Source organism: Misgurnus anguillicaudatus, chromosome 12, assembly GCF_027580225.2.
Source record: "Misgurnus anguillicaudatus chromosome 12, ASM2758022v2, whole genome shotgun sequence".
Classification (NCBI taxonomy): domain Eukaryota; kingdom Metazoa; phylum Chordata; class Actinopteri; order Cypriniformes; family Cobitidae; genus Misgurnus; species Misgurnus anguillicaudatus.
The window spans coordinates 8,587,996-8,609,014 of NC_073348.2; the positions used below are offsets into that span (position 1 = coordinate 8,587,996).

At 41.2% G+C, this 21,019-nt stretch overlaps 1 protein-coding gene across 1 annotated transcript; it reads right to left on the minus strand.

Moving 5' to 3' along the window:
• Window positions 1-1,380: 1,380 nt before the first annotated feature.
• On the minus strand, window positions 1,381-18,204 carry LOC141368888 (uncharacterized). The gene is made up of 5 exons (XM_073873675.1): window positions 18,185-18,204; window positions 18,005-18,024; window positions 8,824-8,997; window positions 1,811-1,990; window positions 1,381-1,672 (listed from the first exon to the last, which is right to left on the minus strand). Exons 1-5 carry the CDS (start codon window positions 18,202-18,204, stop codon window positions 1,434-1,436), a joined length of 633 nt encoding a protein of 210 aa, XP_073729776.1. The 3' UTR covers window positions 1,381-1,433.
• Between the last annotated feature and the right edge of the window lie 2,815 nt (window positions 18,205-21,019).

Below are 21,019 nucleotides of genomic sequence, written 5' to 3' on the forward strand. Positions count from 1 at the left end.
GCTTTGTGTGCGATCCACGTAGATGCGTAACGCTCATACTGGGCATAATAAAGCCATGGTTGGGTCTGCCGCCTCCGCGGGCAAAGCTTGCAAGCTCACCACCTTATCTCTGAAGAGAGTGGTGGGAACTTTGGGCACGTAGCCTGGTCTGGGTCTCAGTGAGACAGCAGGACCAAACTGAAGGCACGAATCGTCAACAGAGAATGCATATAAATCCCTTACTCTCTTCACGGAGGCCAATGCTAGCAGGGTCAGAGTTTTCATTGACAAAAGCTTCAGACTCGCAGACTGCAAAGGCTCGAACACGGTACCTGTAGTAGGGCTTCAGCACCATGGACAGGTCTCGGAGGAATAGAGGGAGGGCGCGAGGGGTTTAGCCTACGAGCGCCTCTTAAAATCTAATAACCAAATCATGCTGGCCAACTGATCTGCCGTTAATAAGTGAGTGATGAGCAGAAATAGCGGCGATATCAACTTTAATGGTGGAGGGTGACAGCCTACGATCTAACCTATGTTGAAGATATATAAAAGCACAATGTAAAGCATTCTCTGGGGTCCTCGCATTGCAAAGAGTTTGCACAGTGTCTGTGTGATTAAGCTCACTGGAGTGAATGCGTATTTGCGCGTCCCCCGCGGCCAGCTGTGTGCCAACGCATCCACGCCGAGGCTGCCCTCGGTTAGTGAATAAAACAGGCGACAGTGGGTATCGTCCGGTGACGCAAATAGATATATCTGCGCACGACCGAACTTCTTCCAAATTAGCTGAACCGTCTGGGGGTGGAGTCGCCATTCGCCGGTGTGCGCAGCTCGGGAAAGCGCATCAGCCGCTGTATTGAGCGTACCCGGGATGAGAATGGCACGAAGGGACCTCAGATGCTTCTGACTCCAAAGGAGGAGATTACGAGCGAGATGCGACAGGTGATGATAGCGCAAAAACCACCGTAATGGTTGATAACGCAACAGTCGCAATGTTGTCGGTGCCGGCTAATACATCCTTCCCTCGCATCTCCATAGTGGAGCGTACAAGTCCCAGATATACAGCGCACCGCTCGCGGCAGTTGGGGTGCTATGCACACCCCTGAGACTGCAAGCCCGTCATACGTGGCTGCTCATCCCGTGCTGGGGGCATCGTATGTGCCAGAGAATGCCAGGAGACCCGACTCAGGGGCATATCTTGCTATAAGAAATGCTGGGTCTGCCACGGGGTAAAATTGAAATGACACGCAGGTGTAATGGTTACACAGTGTATGCCGTTGCGCCACGCTCTCCTCGAGACTCGATCGTAAAACCAATGCTGAAGCGATCTCATATGAAGCAGCTCGAGCAGTGTCACAGCCGCAGCATGCTGTCATATGTCCAGGAGTTTCTGAAATTCAAAACTCCAGAAACCTTTTTAAGTTATCGAAGTACAAACATGCGACTTGATTTCCAATTCAATTTACGTGGGTCCCCAATTCTTCATCATCTTCGTCCTCAGAGCTGATGTCACTTTGCCAGTCCATTTCTTCCTCTATTTCCAATTCCTCCTCTTCCAGTAGCCTAGGAGTTTTTTCATGAATGCCTCTATTTGTGCATGCCACAGTCTGCTGTTTGAGTCTGAGGTCTTGCAGTCTTCTCTTGAGTAGACAGAGGAGGCCCTTGCACCCATCCTCTGTGAATCCATTTGGATAGCCTATAAGTCCACACATACAAAAATAACAATGTAATTACCTACACACTAAACATTTAATCAGAGAGCTTATTTATGTCAAGACAAATCTTAAATACCAAGTCAATTTGGAAAAAAAATAAGAGTTTAAATTATACTTACTTCCTATTTGTGTGCACTCTGAAACAGTGGCCATCAGTGACTGAACCTTTGCTAGAGAGTTCTTAAGGTACTGACAGTGCTGCATCATTTCCTTAACAAGGATCTCCTTTTCTTCTGTCAGTCGTGAGACAAGCATTAGCTGGTCAAAGAGCTTCTTCTTAGTAATAATGTTGACACTGTCTGAAGGAATAAAAACTATACATTAATAAACATATGTCACCAAGTGACGATCCGTGAGGGCGGAACCAAAAGTGTGTAAGATCGGTTCCGCCCGGCGATGGTTCCGTCAGGACGACTGAGGCAAAACACTGGAATTCCCGGGGCTTCCCCAAAACTCTAAATCAAGCCTGATATCGTTCAGGTGAGAGCGATCAACACAGCGATCGCTGATAGGCTGAAGAGGAGAGAAGGTTGAGGATATAAAGAGCTTTGAAGGTGTCAGATGTTGTTGTTGGTGGCACTTTGTGCATACGTTGCTTGTGCTCGTTGTTACGGTGGAGATCGGCTGGGTTGACTCACACTTATCCCTCAGGGAAGACGAGAGGTTGGAGACGTTGGAATAAGGAAGTTATCATGTGATTTTGATGTGGAGAAGCAAACACGACGCTGGTGGATGTATATTGGGAAATCGGTTGGACAACCAAGCGTGAGTAAACAATCACCACGAAACGCTCTGTGTTATCCAGAAGAGGAGTTACTATTATCTTTTTGGGGGTGTTGAAGGTTACCGGCCCTGCGGAGGTTGAATGCGTAGGCGAGCCGAAGAAGTAACCGGAAGACATAGAGGGGCGTCGTGAATATATTTACCTGTGAAATCTTTTCTCTTTCTCTGGCGTGTACAACGCCCAACCCGCCTCTCGAGCAGCCAAGACCTAGGCGGCCAAGCCTTAAACTTCACGTGGAGTGCGTGTGCAGAGTGCTGTGGTGAGTGTGGCTTTTACCGTGTGTTTCACTAAGCTTGCTGTGTGTGTGCTGTATTGACAGTAAACGAAGCCGCCCGGGCCCTGTGTAGATTGTGCGAAGAAAATAGCATGTTGAGGCCTGAGCCAGAGGAGAGAAATTGTATTAAAGGTCCAGTAGTGTGAGTAACCTACCTGTGCAGTATATCACTTACCTGTGTTTACAGCAACGCCTCGAAGAGGACCAAGCAGTGTCAGTAGTGAGAAACCCTTTACCTCTGTCTCCACGGATGCTCTGGAGTATATTAAAGGTCCAGTAGTGTGAGTAACCTGCCTGTGCAGTATATCACTTACTTGTGTTTACAGCAACGCCTCGAAGAGGACCAAGCAGTGTCAGTAGTGAGAAACCCTTTGCCTCTGTCTCCACGAATGCTTTGGAGTGTATTAAAGGTCCAGTGTTGTGAGTAACCTACCTGTGCAGTATATCACTTCCCTGTGTTTGCAGCAACGCCTCGAAGAGGACCAAGCAGTGTCAGTAGTGAGAAAACCCTTTACCTCTGTCTCCACGGATGCTTTGGAGTGTATTAAAGGCCTAGTGTTGTGAGTAACCTACCTGTACAGAGTGTAACTTACCTGTGTCTGCAGCCGTGCCTTGTGGTGGATCCCCTGCGTCCAGTGAGGTCAAGACGGAGTGACCTGAGGGCGAGAGGGACAGAAACAACGGTCAGATAAGTTGTGACTCGGTGCTGGACCAACGTTAATTGTGTTTTCCTTATTTTGCCTCCAGGAGGAAGCGGAGGGCGCCACGAGTTCAAGAAAAACCAGGAAGAAGATCCTTGGCCCCCATCCCCTGGTCCAACTTGTTAATTCTAATAAACACAACGTTTATTTCAAATGGTTCACTTTATTCAGTATACCACTCGGTACACACGAGAGCACCGTGCAAAACAACAACACTGCGCGCCCAACCACAATACTGCGCATGCGCACCCCCACACACTGCGCATGCGCCAACCTAGTACCCAAGTAACATGAACACCGTTTACCGTAAAGAACAGTATACAGGGGAAATGACATGTTAACAATCTCCCTATACTTTAAACGAGAAAACAAAAGCAAAATTAAAATAAAATAATAAAACATAGATTTAAAACATATAACATTGGTCACAGTTAAACCCAAAACTGTTGTTGCATATAAATTGAACATTTTCAGGTGTTTCTTTTAGATTAGTCACAGTTAAACCCAAAACTGTTGTTGCATATAAACTGAACATTTTCAGGTGTTTCCTTTTTTTTTTTTTCATAGTCCTTCTCTGAGTGCTCTCAGTAGCACCACAGTCCTTCACTGAGTGCTTTCAGTAACATAAGGGCAGATGCTCCCTTTTTGGTGAGACAGTCAGCAAGTTGAGTTTTTGTGTCTGACCAAAGTATCTCCTTTATTTCTTTACTTTCTATGAGCTCTCTTATGCTGCTTATTTCCAGTCGAAGTCGTTTCTCAGTGACCTGTTTTGTGGACTTAAGGGCATCAAACAGAGAGTGGTTGTCCGTAACACAGACCAACGGAGGAGCATTTAGCTTGGCATTTCCAGTGGTGAGCTCAGAAAACAGGGTAGCTAGAAAAATAGCATTATCTATTCCATCTGACAAGGCCAGCGTTTCCCCTGCCAGAGTACTCCTCACAACACGTCTTATTCTTTTAGATTGCCAACACAAAGGAGAAAACTTCCCTCCTTCTCCTGTGAGTCCAATCAATGTTCCCCCTTGTGTACCCCCATCAGGGAGATTTCCAAAAGAAGCATCACTGAAAACTACAAAGTTCAAAGCATCACGTTTTCCCAAATGTTGAAACTTTAGTGTGACTTTTTCAGACTTAAGTTTTCTAATGACCTTATTTGTCTCATGAATAGACTGAATTGTGGCACCCTTTATATTTGACGCTAAGCTGCTTGCATCAAACATAATGTCTGGTCTGGTTTGTTTTGCAACCCACAGTATCTGACCTATTTTTGACTGAGATGCTCTCTTTCAGTCTCGTTAAGAGAAACATCTCTCTGTACTGCACGTGCCGCTTGTAGTTGAATAGGCTGTAGGTTATCAATATAACTATGTTGATGTACATGAACCACACCATTAATAGTCAGAAAGTTCATACCCACATAACAGAAATTTCCATGCTCCTCACGTCCAACCTGGAATGCAGACTTTAGTATAGGTATCACATCTGTTGAAAAGCTTTGTGAGCCGGCCCAAAGAAAATCATCAACATGACATGCAAGTAATCCAGTAACATTAGACTGTTCATCCACCCAATAAAATACTGCTGGGTCAACTTGAGACATTCTACCACCTGTATTCAGCATGATTTCTTTCACTTTGTTGTACCAATATAGTGATGCATCTGCAAGGCCATAAACACACTTGTTTAATTTCCATAGAATATTTTCCTTTCCTGCTTCAAGAGGTGGGCGGACATAAATCTCTCTAGACAACTGCATGCCCTGTAAAAAAGCAGATTTGATGTCCATAGAATGGATTTGCCACTTATTTTGACAGATTACTGCCAACAATAGTCTAAGGGAGTCAGCAGCACAGGTCGGGGAATCTTTTTGCAGTTCTTGAACATGAAACTCTTCAAAACCCCTGGCTACTAGACGTGCTTTGGGCACAATACCATTGGGAGTTTCTTTAAGACTACAGACCCATCTGGTAGATATGCATTTTGGCCTGCATCATCAACTTCTTCAAACACATTGTTTTTGTACCAGTTCATTATTTCATCCTGTTTGGCTGTGTTAAATGACATGTCTTTTGTTATAAGTACATCAGCCTCCCTATCAGTTGATTCAATGTGAAGATTATTAACAGACAACAAATCTATTGTCTCCTTTTGCCCATCACTACCATCATGTTCAATATGTTGCAGATTAAACCAGTTTTTGTATTTCCCAGAAACTTTGCCCGCTCTGCCTAGAACCTTGGCTTTCTGTAAACCTCCACCACTTTGTTTCATAAATGTTACAGTCTGTCCTGGTTTTATCTTTACACAGGCATAAGAAACAGGCTTAACACAGACATTGTGATCTGTCTCAGTTTGTGTCATACTAGGATGAACCACTTTATCTGTAGTAACCTCCCTGTCACTGTTGCTTTCGTGTTCTGTTTCAGTTTGTGTCATATTAGGATTAACCACTTCTTCAGTATTAACCTCCCTGTCATTTATTTCTTCATGTTCGCTATCTGTGCTTTCTGTTGCATTGTTTAAGCTGCCTTTTTCATCTGCAATCTGTCTGTTGTCTGGTACAGTATTCTTATCCTGAGATCCCTGATCCTGTGTATTTGTCTTACAGAGCCTGGATTGATGTACTCTGACTAAAGTCCCCCCATGTCTTACAAATACAACAGCTCCATCCTGACCAATAACTACTCCAGGTCCCTTCCACTCAGGAGAGTCTGCTCTCTTGTAATATACCTTGTCTCCTGTCACATACATATCATCTGTAGGTCTGAGTTGCTTCCGCAATGCCCTTCTTATCCTCTCAGAACACTCTGATTCTGTGAATGCTTTCCTAGAAGCATGTAAAGCAGAAATATGTTCTCCCACTCTAGCACTTACAGTAGTACCTTCTAGAGCAGGTGGTTTGTCAGTTAATACAGAAGGAAGATTAGGATTCTGTCCAAACACAAGTTGATACGGGCTGTAGCCATGAACATTCAACATACTGTTCTTAGCCATGAGGGCCCAATCAAGGGCGGTTTGCCAGTCGCATCCTTTCTCTCGTTTTACCTTCTGGACGATCTCGGTAAGTGTTTGATTATGTCTCTCGAGCAGTCCGTTGCTCCAGGGACTGTAACCTGCTGTTGTTTTTGTCTCAATGTTAAAGTTTTCAGCCATGTCTCTGATCTCTTCATTGTTGAATTCTCCACCGTTGTCACTGTACAACCTTTGGGGGGCGCCATGGACACTAATCCAAGTGTGAATAAATGAGTTCACAATTTCAGATGACTTTTTTGTTTTCACAATACTTCCTGCACTGAAACGTGTGAAATGGTCAATGATGTGAAGATACCATACACTCGGTTCCAACTCGTGCAGATCCACTGCCACCGTCTCGTTATATTCAGAAGCTAAGGGCAACCCCACAGCAGGTTTTGGCTTTGTTTTTTTGTACTTCTGACAAATTTCACAGTCATTTACTATTTGCTGTAAAATAGTAAAACATTCTTCATCCTTGTTTCCTGAACTAAGTATTAGCCTCTGCAGCCTGTCTGCTGACGCATGACCAAACTGTTTATGGAGCTTTAAAAGGACTTTACGTTTCTCATCTGAAGACATTTTCTCTGTCACTGTTAGGATTTCCTCTTCAGTTTGATCTTTTGTGTTTTCTTTGTCTCTGATATCAACACAGTAATGTCCAGAACTAGTAAATTCAAGAGGAATTAATTGTTTGAACATCACTGCACTGTCCTTTTCCATGTCCAAAATGGTCCCTGCTTTCTTCAAGGATGTTTTACTCAGCAGTAGTGGAATGTCAACCTTAACAACTTCAGTATCAATTTGGCATTTTGTCAGTCCTATTTTAGCTGGTAGTTTCACATTTCTCGTTGAATACACTAAATTCCCATCTCCGAACCGAAATGGCCTGCAACTGGGGGTTTCTGTCTGCATCAGTTGATTCACTTGATCCCCGGTGAGGTCTTTAACATAGTTTTGCAACCACTTCTCCCCACAAACAGTACGAGTACAAGCAGTATCAATAATCGCTGATCCCAACGATTCAGTCATGAATATCTCTGAGTCGGACATCGAGGCTTTTGTAAACAATGTAATGTTACATTCCTCTACATTTGCATCTTCAGTTATTCTTACTTGATCAGTTTTCTTATGTGGACAGTCTTTAGCCCAGTGATATGTGCACTGGCAAATAGCACATCTGGATCGCTTACCGAATTTATCCAGTGGATTTGTCCCCGGTAGCGGCTGTTTTAGTTGCCCACTTTGCAACGTAGCGTTCCGTTTTCCTCTTCCTTGTGGTCTTTGTTCTGTAAACAACGCCGTGTCTTGGTTCACTTGTATTCCATGTGACGAGCCTATCGCAATTTTTCCTCCGAAAATCCGTTTTAAAGCCGACTTCATGGAGGAAAACTTTAACTCGGTGCAAGCCGTCAATGCTAACTGTCTGCTTTTTTCGTCGAGGCAAGCCGTGTCCAATAGCTTAAAAGCCAGGACAGCGTCAGGAAGCGTCATATTATACTTTTTCATCCTGTTATATCGCTGTTCAAAGTCAATTATGTAGTCCGACATGGAAACTGAACTATTCTTTGCTATGCTATCAAAATAAGAATAGGCTTCATATGCTCGATCCTTTTCCTCTTTCAGAAATATTCCGTCAAGCTTTGCCATTAACGTTTCCATACCGTTATCACTGTCCAAGTCCTCCGCAGGTATTTCCATCGCCGTTTCCCGAGCTCTTCCTTCGAGCCCCAAAGCAACAGCAAGGGCTTGTTTTTTCGTGTCGAGGTCAGTGACCCGCATCCAGATATTGACTTCATTTTTCCAACACTCGTACGGCCTGGCCTCATCAAACTTCGGCGGAACTTTATAACTAGCAGCCATCCTCTGCTACCATGTTAATTCTAATAAACACAACGTTTATTTCAAATGGTTCACTTTATTCAGTATACCACTCGGTACACACGAGAGCACCGTGCAAAACAACAACACAGCGCGCCCGACCACAATACTGCGCATGCGCACCCCCACACACTGCGCATGCGCCAACCTAGTACCCAAGTAACATGAACACCGTTTACCGTAAAGAACAGTATACAGGGGAAATTACATGTTAACACAACTCGTCCTGGAGGCGAAAAGATTGTTTTTAAGCTGCCCTTCCCCTTTTTCCCTTCCCTTTTTAAATATTTAATAAAAATACCTTTTAATTGTAGTATACTCGTCTGTTTGGTCATTGGGGTGGTCTTGGGAACCTCCTCGAGGTGGAAAGTAGAGAGGGGCGTGGCCTGTTAGCAATCTCGGGTCCGCCCCGGCCGTGACACATATTTGAGAATGATACATTTTAAATAAAATACTAAAAGTTAAATGTTCATACAATACCTGTGTTTTCTTCCTGCCAAGGCCAGATCATGCTCTCTGGAGTTTTGTTGGAGAGTTTCTGCACAACCGAGTTTGTGTCCACAGGGTCACCATCAGGTTGTTGGTTGTATCTCTGGATCTCCTCCAGCAAGCGTTTCTTTTCTTGGCCAATCTTCTGACGCCTTTTGTTGCAATCTGTAGTAAGAGCCAAAACAATTATTGAATTTAAGTATTTGCCAATAAAACCCCATATTTGGAATGTGACCTCTGCATTCAACCTATCCAGTGAGTACACGTGCAGACAGACAGACACACGCGCATACATACAGACAGACAGACAGACACACGCGCACACATACAGACACACGCGCACACAGACAGACAGACGCACGCGCAGACAGACAGACGCACAGACAGACGCACGCGCACACAGACAGACAGACGCACGGGCACACGGACAGACCCGCGCTTGCAGACAGACAGACGGGCGCGCACAGACAGACAGGCGCGCACAGACAGACAGGCGCGCACAGACAGACAGGCGCGCACAGACAGACAGGTGTGCACAGACAGACAGGCGCCTACAGACAGACAGACGCGCACAGACAGACAGACGCACGCGCAGACAGACAGACAGACGCACGCGCAGACAGACAGACAGACGCACACTCACACAGACAGACAGACACACGCGCACACAGACAGACAGACGCACGCGCACACAGACAGACACGCGCGTGCAGACAGACAGACGGGCGCGCACAGACAGACAGGCGCGAGCACAGACAGACGTGCACAGACAGACAGACACGCGCAGCACAGACACACACGCGCAGCACAGACAGACACACGCGCAGCACAGACAGACACGCGCAGATAGACATGCGCAGACAGACAGACAGAGACACACGCGCACAGACAGACAGGCGCGCACAGACAGACAGACACGCGCGCAGACAGACAAATACATACCATTTTGTCTATAAAGATAGTGTTTATTCTGACAAATGCTAACAAAGAGTGCTTCAATTGAGATCTGCAAACCACGAGCATCAACATGAATTCCTAAATTAAAGGCAAGAAGAAAGAATATTTTTTAAAACCCTTAAGTACTGTAAATTGCAAATCGCATAGTAGAAACTGACTTTGGGACAATATTGAATTTGGACAGCAATATCCTTCACAACTCATACTGCTTGACCAAAAATTAGGGTTGGGTACCGAAACGCGGTGCCATAGCCTATATGGGCAGAACACAGATTTCGGTGCCTCATTTCGGTGCCTCTTAATGCATGAACGGTTGACTGAAGTATTTTGCTCTCTGTAGCGCAAAAAGCATAATCACACAAGCACAGCACAATCGCTAGTTAAATTATACTGCACCCATATGGTGTAAATAATTTCCTCACTTACAAAATTCACGTGAATGTGAAAGTCGGAAAGATTTGATAATACAGAGGATTCAAGTTTGATTCCTTAGCTTAACTTAGGCGAGTTTGTTCATACTTTACATTATTGTAGTTTTATATTGATAAAAAAGGGAAACCAATCATTTGTTTTGAAAAATCTAAGGATCTTAGACAGTGGCGGAACTAGAATTTTTTTAATAGGGTGGCCAGGGGGTGGCCAAAGCTACTTTAGGGGGTCCATAGTCCATAAAAGAAAATGACATGTAACCATGTATCAAGAAAGCATAAATGAATCTTTTGATCGCATTAGATGTAAACATAATAAGGGTGAATTTTAAATCTTTCTACTGTATTTCTTATACATCTCATTTACTGTCTGTTAAAGGGATTCACCCAAAAATGAAAATGCTGTCATCATTTACTCACCCATATGTTGTTCTAAACCTGTATTTTATTTTAATAAACACAAAAGAAGATATTTTGATAAATGATGGTAAGCACACAATTAATGGTATATCCATTGAATTCCATTATGTTGTTTTTATTCCTACTATGGAAGTCAATGGTTAACAGCTGTGTGCATACCATCATTTATCAAAATATCTTCTTTTGTGTTCATAAGAAAAAATAAATTTGTACAGGTTTAGAACAACATAAGGATGTAAAAATGATGACAGAATTTTCATTTTGTGAACTATCCCTTTAATGAAGCAAAAGATCAGGAAATCTAAACTCCATGATAAACCTTAAACTTACTTCAAATAGCAGAGCTCAACACAAAGGATGTTTCGATTAATCTTTATTTACGAAGATACAGAAGATGCAAAAGTTTTCTTTTTTCTTTTGCTATTTAATTAACTTTAATGACAGAGAGACTTCAACAGGTTAGGCTTAAGACCGAATGCAATAAAATGTTTATTCGTTTAAGACGTACAGTAACCAAATGTTTAGTATGAAAATCACCAAGACAGCTATTTTGACATATAAGCATTTGTCCGTTTAAGCCAAAAAGACGCGAATATGAAGTCGTTTAAGCTCTGGCTGTGCACGCGCACTATCGGATATGCGCGTCGCGCTTTCAAATTCAATGTGGCAATCCAGTCGAATTAACAATCATACAGTAGCCTATAAAGATCACGTCAAGAATGAAAACATGGTGCTGGGTTTTGTTGTAAAAAGAATTAACAATCTTAGACTGTATTCAGTTCACAAGAAAATTACCACACTTCCAGCATATACGGTGAAAATAAATCATGTAGTATTAGCAAAATGTACGACTTCACTTACATAATTTTAAAGAGATTCCAAGCATTATGTAGACATTTATCTTCTGATGGTATGAAAAGTATTAGTTAAGTTACAGTAATTTTTCTGACGCGTTTTTGAAAAGACGTCACTGATGGAGAGATAACAGAATGCGCATTATGTATATTTTCTTAGTTTTGTGAAAAGCACAACATTCAGTTTTATAGACACACAAAAAATGACACTTGAACCTTTTAAATGATGTATAAATCATATCTGTATGTCCAAAATCAGCAGAGTAATCCAAGTCTCTTTACGCAGTGATTGAAAAATAAAGAGTTTGCGCCGCGACCGCAGGGAGGGTTAATTAATATTCATAATGTTTGTTTTTACCAATGTGCTGCGCTGCCGCACGTCGAAAATAAACATAGCGATTAAGTAAAAGTAGCGCATTAAATTTGGGGTGGCACACGGGGTGGCCAGTGACATGTCAAGGGTGTCCAGTGCCACCCTGGACACCCCTCTGGCTCCGCCACTGATCTTAGATTTATTTATGTTATAGGGCGGGTAAAATGTTTACCGTCTATTCGTTTTTGTTAAACGTTTTGTTTAATATAACCGAGTCATTTTACATTTTTATTGTTGTTCTGTTTTAATAAAAAAATTATAATGAACAAATAAGCATTCGTAGTAATGAAAATTATGTCAATTAAATCTTTCATTTATTTGTGTTTTAACGCAGATACCATCCGTCGAATTTGTTTGATTAATAAACATTATTGGAGTTGAGTTTTTCGTTAAGAGTAATAATGAACAAACATTTTAAAAATTAATTTGATTAATAAATGGAAATATTAAATAATCTAATGTTAAAGATTAAATAGCCAACTTTTAAACTTCTTTGCCAAATATATTTTCATTTAAAATATGCGCTGTGTTTAATAAGTTTAAAATGTGAAAAAATCCTCATCTGCACATCCCTAATAATACAAATCGAACAAATTGTAAGAATATATGTCCAGGTTATTTTCATATTCTGACCTAAAAGAACGATTTGGAAAATGAGATCCTCAAAGGAGCGCGTGAATGCCGCAATTGATCTGATGCCAACTTATTTTATATTTTATATGGTAACATTCCTTCTGAGAATTTGCTAAAACGTATTACCTCACTAATGTTTTTATTAGTACTTCGGCTGATATTTGCCTGAGATGGCCCGCGGCAGTCACGGGTGTCAAGTTCATCGGAGACAAGCAGAAAGCGTCAAAACATGAATGGTTTTACAAGCCGATAAGAAAACATTTTGGATGAATTCCAAATGCTGTTTTGCGCCATTGAAGGGCACTTCACGAAGAGGATTTCGCATGAACACTTTGCTCTATTTGCCAAGTGTGTTTAATTAGCCACACTATGAGACACAATTGCGCAACTTTCTCTAGAGTTCAAGAGATCTGATCTTCGAAGGGAATAGGACATAGGGAGGATCACTTTCGATTAGAACTCGCCCTTTATCTTTTTGTGAGCGGCAGCCGCGTAGGCTTTAACCAATCATTGAACAGATTATTAACAACCAATCATAGAACATTTTTCTGAGCTCAAAGTGGAGTGTTGAGAAGATTTTATTTAATTCACAAATCAAAAATTTCATGAAAAAGAAATCAAGAATGCAGGTCTTAAAAGATGATGGTGCTTTAGGCAAATCATTAATAAACAAATGACAAACAGAGAAGAATTTTCATAGTGTTTTATGCTGTACTTTCATCTACCATCTTTCTGTGACTCTTTTTTTTACAAGTACCGCTTTAGGCATCGTTTAGGCACCGGAACCGTTTTAAAAGTATCGATTTGGCACCGGTATCGAAAAAAAACCAAACAATACCCATCCCTAGGCATTAGTATTTCATCTTTAAGGCCTTTACTGGCCAGCCATGCAGTGGAGTACTTTGATGTATGTGATGGAGCGATGTCTTGCATAAAAAAGTCTTCTTGAAAGATGCAGATTTTTTCCTGTACCACTGCTTGAAGAAAGTGTCTTCTAAAAATTGTCAGTAAGTCTGAGAGTTGTTTTTTATTTCCATTTTCAACCCCAAAAGGTCCAACTAGCTCATGTTTAATAATACGTGTCTGTGTCTGCCTGCCTGTATTGTATAAGAGACTTTCTTCAAGCAGTGGTACAGGAAAAAATTTGCATCTTTCAAGAAGACTGATTATTTTACAAGACAACGCTCCATCACATGCACCAAAGCACTCCACCGCATGGCCGGCCAGCAAAGGCCCCAGAGACGAAAAACCAATGACATGGCCCCCCTCTTCACCTAACCTAAACCCTAATGAGAACCTTTGAGGCCTTCTTAAGCAGGACATTTACAGTGAAGGTACACAGTACACCTCTCTGAACAGTGTCTGGGAGGCTGTGGTTGCGTCTGCACAAAATGTTGGTTCAGACCAGATCAAGAAACTGACTGAATACGTGAATGGAAGGCTTGTGACTGTTATCGAAAAGAAGGGTGGCTATATTGATCACTGAGTTTATTTTTTATTACATGTTTATTTGTAAATGTAGAGTTTGTTTATTATTCTCACTTTAACAGGTGAAAAAAACCAAGTGAGATCTTTGTTTTTCATTTAGTTGCCTAATAATTCTGCACACTAATAGTTGCCTAATAATGATGTACATAGAAATATTCTCTTAAGAAAGCCAAAATTTCACTTTTTCTACTTAAATGTTCAGGTTTGAGGGTTTGTTAAGATTTTGAATTGACCAAGAGCACTGTAGTTGTACAATAACAAAAGTAATCCTCAAAAATACAACTTGCCTAATAATTCTGCACACAGTGTAATATATCACATACTGTAGGAGCCTATTTTGCTTTAGATTCAGCCGTTGAATATTTTTGTTAGAAATTATCTTAATATGTAAGCTTAGTTTATTTATGTCATTTAGACCATTTAGACAAATATTCTGTGTTTACATTGAAAATATATAGTGTGTTAAAATTGTGTAGGCTATTGTCTCTTTAAGAATTTGGAGACAATTGTGTCAATGTGTCATATTTTCTAAAATAAATTATAATTTTTCTGATTCCATATTTATTTTAATAAGTTAAAAACGTCTCCAATGTTTCCTGCTGACAGGCGTGGTGTGCGCACTTCTGAGTCTGCCACCTTGAAAGACCGAGTGCTCAGGTCGCAAGCTTAGCAGGGCGCAGCCCTTAAATTAGGACACAGCTTGTGAAGCTTCCGACGGGAAGGGTAGTGCGCTCTTTGGTCATATATTGTTTGTATATTTTTTATGTTGGATTGAAATGATACACAGGATTAAAAAAAGATATTTAATCAGAAAACGGAGTATGTTAATGATTTTGTCAGACGGGCACGCGAGTGGATTGTTTTGTCGGATACGGAGCGAGTGAAACTGAAACTAAATGCACACTCACACATATATGGAGTTTTAACAGTTGTACAGCAGTGTGAATATTTTTCTGGAAACAACAATCAGGGATCGTTCTCTTCCAAGCCGATGTAAACATAAGAATATATGAACATTCATTTATTACATTTGTGGACTACAAATGCAAGTTGATGTGATACAGGGATTGCTTGGCAAAGATAATTTACAAACATGAAACTGGATGAATTATGAATTGCGCACAATTTTTAAACAAAGGTATGTTGTCCCGTTTAGATTTCATGTTCATTCTATACGCACTGTCAGCCATGATGAAGTTTAATGATTCATTGCGCTGCCCACCACGGTCCTGTGACGTTAGATCAGAAATGTCTTGTCTGCAAGTGTTATTTTTTTTACAAAAAAAGTAACGCAAGTAACGAACTCATTTAAATTTCAGTAATTGTAATTGCGTTACTTGATTTAAAAAAATACTTTGTTACATGCTCATTACTGCTAAAAGTAGTGGAATTACAGTACTCCCATCACTGGTTCTAAGGTTGCTACACATAATTTGTGTATACTCTGTTCTGTGTCTTCTGAACAGATATTAAAGCGAGTTAATACAAACATACAAATTTGTGCTTATTCCCTCACCCAATGAGAATCGATAAGGAATCGGATCGATAAGCAACATCGATAATGGAATCGGAATCGTTAAATTCTTACCCTAAGTATAAGGTACTCCGTCTACTACAGCACAGCAAATAAAGTCATTGTAACATAAGTAGTACCAGCAGCGCTATTCAGATTTGAGGCATTTTTGCTAAAATGCTTGTGGATTATTTAATAGATTAATTTGCATTAAGTTTGTTGTTATAAAATGTTTCTGTAAAACGATACGTGTCACTTTTCGTCGTATTTAATTGTATTTATTTATACCACGAGGCTGTTGAATACTTGATTCTGACTGGGTGAGAAATGTTTCATGGGTGTTGATTATTTTTTTAATAACAGCACCCCTAGCCTTTAAAATGTCTTAAAAATAGGCACCAGAGCAATGTTTGTGGTAACTGTGTTATAAGTGGAATAAATGACTCCAGTCCTTTAAATTATTTGAAAATAATGCACACCCGCGGTGTAACGTCATTACCACCTAGGTTGTGCATTATTTTCTTATAATTCAGCTGCCTGTCGTTAATTATTCCTTACTTATCAAACTACAAAGGCTACCTAATTTCAGAATTCAATATGCTACTAAGTTGTAAAACCTCGAATTTAACTTGAGCAGTAGCTAATTTTCAAAATTCAAGCTCTATCAAGCCTCTCACAGGCAGCTGATGCAGGAAGAGGTGTATTACCTCGGATTTCCACTAACTACGGAGCGGCTGTGGATCCGCTGCGGAACGGCGGCGGAGTCAATCGGTTTCCATTCAAGTCAATGTGTGTATTTCCACTGACTGCGCTCCGAATCCGTCACAGCTCTGGCCATCCGCAGCCCTCTGGCATAAATAGCTTCTATTGTTGACGGATGCTGGACAGCTCCGCAGGGCGGAGCGATGACTTTAACACGTGATCATACCTGAATTCGCGAGAACTCGTGTATTTTTTATTAAATCTTTGCAATACAAACATTACAAACACACACAAATAAAGTGATTAATACAGAAACAACAAATAATAGACAAGAACAGAGCCAGGGGGAGTTTCAAATAAATACATTAAATATAGAGCATAAATAAATGTTTTAGCAGCCTTCTTATTTTTTGAATTTTGGATGGATTTGATGTACTGCTCTGTCTACGCGAGATCTCGTGTTGTGATCTGGGCTGGTTTGTAAAAACGTCATAATTCAACGACATAATGGGCAGAGACAGAACTAGGTATCGCGCGATCATCAAGTGAATTTGCGAGACCTCATGGGTCCTCGTCACTTCAGCACGCAGCCGCTCTGCAACAAATACGGAACTGGTGGGTATTGACGGACGGCCGAGTGCGGAGCCGGAACGCAGCGGAGCCGATCCACAGCCGCTCCGCAGTCGGTGGAAATCCGGGGTTAGACCTTGTTCACATTGTCAGTCCAAATCCGATTTTGGTGCATAACTGATAGAAATCGAATCACATTTAGAACGTGTGAACGGCCAAAAACCACATGAAATCCATTTTTTCTAACCCTTTTCAGGCTACATCCAGTGGTGGTTTAAATTGCATTTCCGGAAATCTATTTCAGTCTGACCGCCCAGATCGCATTTGTGTAGCTTTTCGGTTATGTCATGCTGTTGCGTCATGTAAACACGTCAGACGTTGAGGCAGATTGCTGTGCCAGCGCAACTTCATTGCCATAAAAAACAGTGCAGATAATCCGGAAAACGGCAGAAGGCTACAGGCCGCACAGATCAGATCTGTACAGTTGTGAAACACAATATGGTCAGCAAATCTGTCAAATTGGATATGCAGCAAAATCAGATTTGGACTGACAGTGTGAACAAGGTCTTAGTTTTGATAGAGAGACTGCAAATAGCAGGGAACGTGTCACACGGGAACACACTTCATGTGTTGACGGTTTCAAAGAAGCTAAATAATCTTCATCATCAGATGAACTGTTGGCCAATTCCTTAGAATGGTCCAAAGGATCCAGAATTGAATACATTTAAAGTTAAACGTTTTAAGTTAAACTGGACATCAGCGCAATTCAATTGTTTTGGAAAGAGCTAGGGAAAATATAATTAATTGATCTCTAAAAAAAGAAGTACTTTTTGACTGTAAATAAAATTGTAAGGATTAAAAAGTACTTTTTTTCTTTAAAAATGTAATTAAGTAAAAGTATTGATTTTTAATTGTAGTAAAAATCCCCAAAAATAATACTTAAGTACAGTAATCAAGTAAAATTACTCTCAAGTACTTTTATATCAGTTGGTCCACCCACTCCTCTGCGTTTTTTTCCACGGTGTCTACACCCATTTAAGTTGCATTTTTCAAAATGCTAGTGAGGTAGACTGGAGCTGAAACAGCGGGATTTCATGAACCTTTAAGAACAAATGATCTGTACTTAAATATTGTATGTAACTAAGAAAATATACAATATTAAAACTAGGGATGTCCCGATCAGATTTTTTTGCCCTCGAGTCCGAGACATTTGATTTTAAGTATCTACGGATACCGAGTCTCGATCCGATACTTCTATAAAACACAAAACAAGAATAAAGAAGAGCAAAAAAACAGATCCAGAATCTCTGCAACAATATCATGTCATGCTGCACGCGTTGCTGTTTCTGTGTGGAGTCAAAAGGGTCTAACTATGTGCCAGCGCATAACTATACATAGTTATCAATAATGTCACCTTTTTGTTGTGGCCGCCATCTTTAGGACCGTAGCACCACCAACCGTCGATTCCAGGTTTAGCTAATTTTACTTTTAATTAATAGTGTCTGTGATTCCAGGGGAAATGGCAAACGTTTACGTAAAAGAAACAGGCTATGCTAACGTTACTCAGACAAAAATCGCTCATCTCTCTGATAATAAAAAGCAAATGCTTTGACAAGAAAATTTATATTTTGGGTTTTGATCCGTATTAACTTCCAAATCAACTTCTGACCCTGCTGAAATCTATTGTTAACTTGCCAAACATGTCTTTGCGCGAGATTTCCGTCTACCTCATTCACAATTCTTTTCCATACAGTGGGGAGTCCCTCAAGATCTACAAGAGCACTGAAGCGTATATGTATTTTAAATCAGGATGGGTGAATGACCCTTAAGTTTATCATCTGGAGATGAAGAAACTTTTCTTATTTACAGGAAAGGTAAGATATTTGTTTACTTAACTTTACTAGCTACGCTTCTAACTTGCTTCGTGGTGCTACCTAGGTCAATGCAAGGATATTAAAGGAGCATTTCACCCGTAGAAACATTAATCTTTATTGAAAGTGCATCATATTTGTAGTCGAAATGTAACATACATTTCGAATTTGATGCCTATTTGACAGAGAAAAGTGGTGTTTATATAGGGATGCACCGAATCCAGATTTTTTAGGTTCGGCTGAATCCACCGTTTAAGATTCGGCCGAAACCGAATACCGAATCCTACTCGCATCCTTATTCCATTAACACAGTAAAGCACATTAATGAAGTAAACAATGTCCACAGCAGTGTATTTTTCATTTTATTTAATTTTAACTGTACATTATGCCAGGATGACAAGTTGGAAAACTATTTTGACAATTACCATAAGCCTATGCATAATGAAAGCGATGCGTTGCGACACGCTCGTTTTTCCAATAAGCAAGCAGCTCCGCGCTGAAAACTATATACTTTGAGTTAGAAGCTCCGCTCGTCAATGTCACAGTCTTCACACGGCCATCCAATTACAGTGGAGGAGGGGCGGGACATTACCACAGCAACCAACCGGCTCACAGCTGAAGCATCACTGCGACCAAGCGCTCGGCTGAAAAACAGCTGGCATTTGGCGTCCTTAAGGTGTTTTCAGCCGTGTTTAAAAGTTTAAGTGTGTCCAGCCCCTAAGGCTCACCGAAAGAAAAAGCTCATCTCCACGTCAGCACCCGATGTGTGTAATCAACGGCCGCGTGACGTCGACCAGCGTAGCGCAAGCCTAGGGTTCGGTTCGGTGGAAAAAAAATCGGCCGAACCCGAACCCCGTCAAAAAGCCCAGATATTCGGCCGAATCCGAATCCTGGATTCGGTGCATAGGCTCACTCCCTCAACAAAAATATACCACTTCCTTCTTAAATTAGCAAAATGGTGATTTTTACATCATTGAAAAAAGGAAGTGCAACACTGAAATCTGTATTTCTCCTGTCTCAGTGGCAACTTAAGAAATTATGCACGACCATTTAAACACATGACTGGGGTTCTAACTATACAAAGATTAATGCAAATGGGTGAAGTGTCCCTTTAATTAAAGGCTCTCTAAGCGAATCTGCGAGACGTTAGTTATTGTTGACGTTTGAAACTGTTTTCAAACAGACGGAGCGTAGCTAACTCCTCCCTCTCCCCCTCCCTTCCGTGCTTTCATGAACACGCCCAACCCCCACCCCCAAATCCTTTTTGTCGTTTATTGGCTGGAATACTTTGTTTTGTTTTGTGATGCTAGGTTTGGCCACTATGTTGATATTGCCGTTTGTGAAGCCTGGGCTGTCTACAGAGATCACGTTTTTTTACAGTTTGATCAGCGGACAGGCAGCAATCAGATAGTGAGGAGATGTTTCCGGTATGTAACAAAAAATGTTTTATGGTCTAAAACGCTTCAATTCGCTTAGACATTTGCCAATGGAATTTCGTTTTTTAAATCTGACTTTACGCTTGTTAGCAAAAACATAATGTAGAAAATAGCTATCTACAGGAAAGGTAAGATGTTTTAGAGATTTCCTTATTTAAAACACTCATCAGTGTGTTAGTGTGCTAATTAACGAGACATCTCCAACATTCTGGGAGGAAACTGATGAGCTGAATCAGGTGTTTTATACAAGAGATCACAGACAGGTCTTAAAGCCCGGGATACAATGCACGATTATTTGCTGTCCCAGACGAAAGATTGCCCTCGTGAAACAATCGTCGCGATTTCTGTGATCGTGGCTCTTCATCAGTGATCCTATGTTGTACAATGAGAGGCTGTTTTCCCGGTCTTGCGTCCAAAAATAGCCTACGATAGTTTCTGACAGTGTCAGAAATTTGGCATGATCATCGCACAGTGTGTTTGCTGCTATGACATGCTCGCTGGTATTTGTTTACCACGAGCGCATGCTGGTGACGCTGCGCTAACATGTGACGCAGCCGCCGAAGCTTTCATGTCATCATCGTACAATCTAGATGCTTGTCGTACCCGAGTTTAAACAATGTCGCACAGTGTGATAAGGTAATGATCTTATAGGAGGGCAAAAATCCTGCAGTGTATTCCAGGCTTTAGGCTAGTCCTAGACTAAAACACATATTTGAGCGGTTTCAATTGAAAATAACTTGCACTGGCAGATCTTAAAATATGCCAGTGCCAATGATTTGTCTCAAGATCGATACCAGTAATGTTTATAAAAGATGCTTCAACAGCTTAAATTAACTAAGGCATAGTCCTGGCTTTAGATAAGCCTTGTCGGTGAAACCAGGCCTGCATGTAATAGTAACATTTTTGCTAAGCTGTGTCTTTTTTCCTCTACCTACACAGATG

Bases quoted from the DNA above. Each gene is read 5' to 3' on its own strand.
- LOC141368888 (XM_073873675.1), bottom strand. From the start codon at position 18,204: ATGGCGGCCACAACAAAAAG. The intron at 8,998-18,004 runs GTATCCGTAGAT...CTCTTACTACAG, and splicing joins AAGTATCGGATCGAGACTCG to ATTGCAACAAAAGGCGTCAG. The intron at 1,991-8,823 runs GTATTGTATGAA...TTATTCCTTCAG, and splicing joins TTGGCAGGAAGAAAACACAG to ACAGTGTCAACATTATTACT.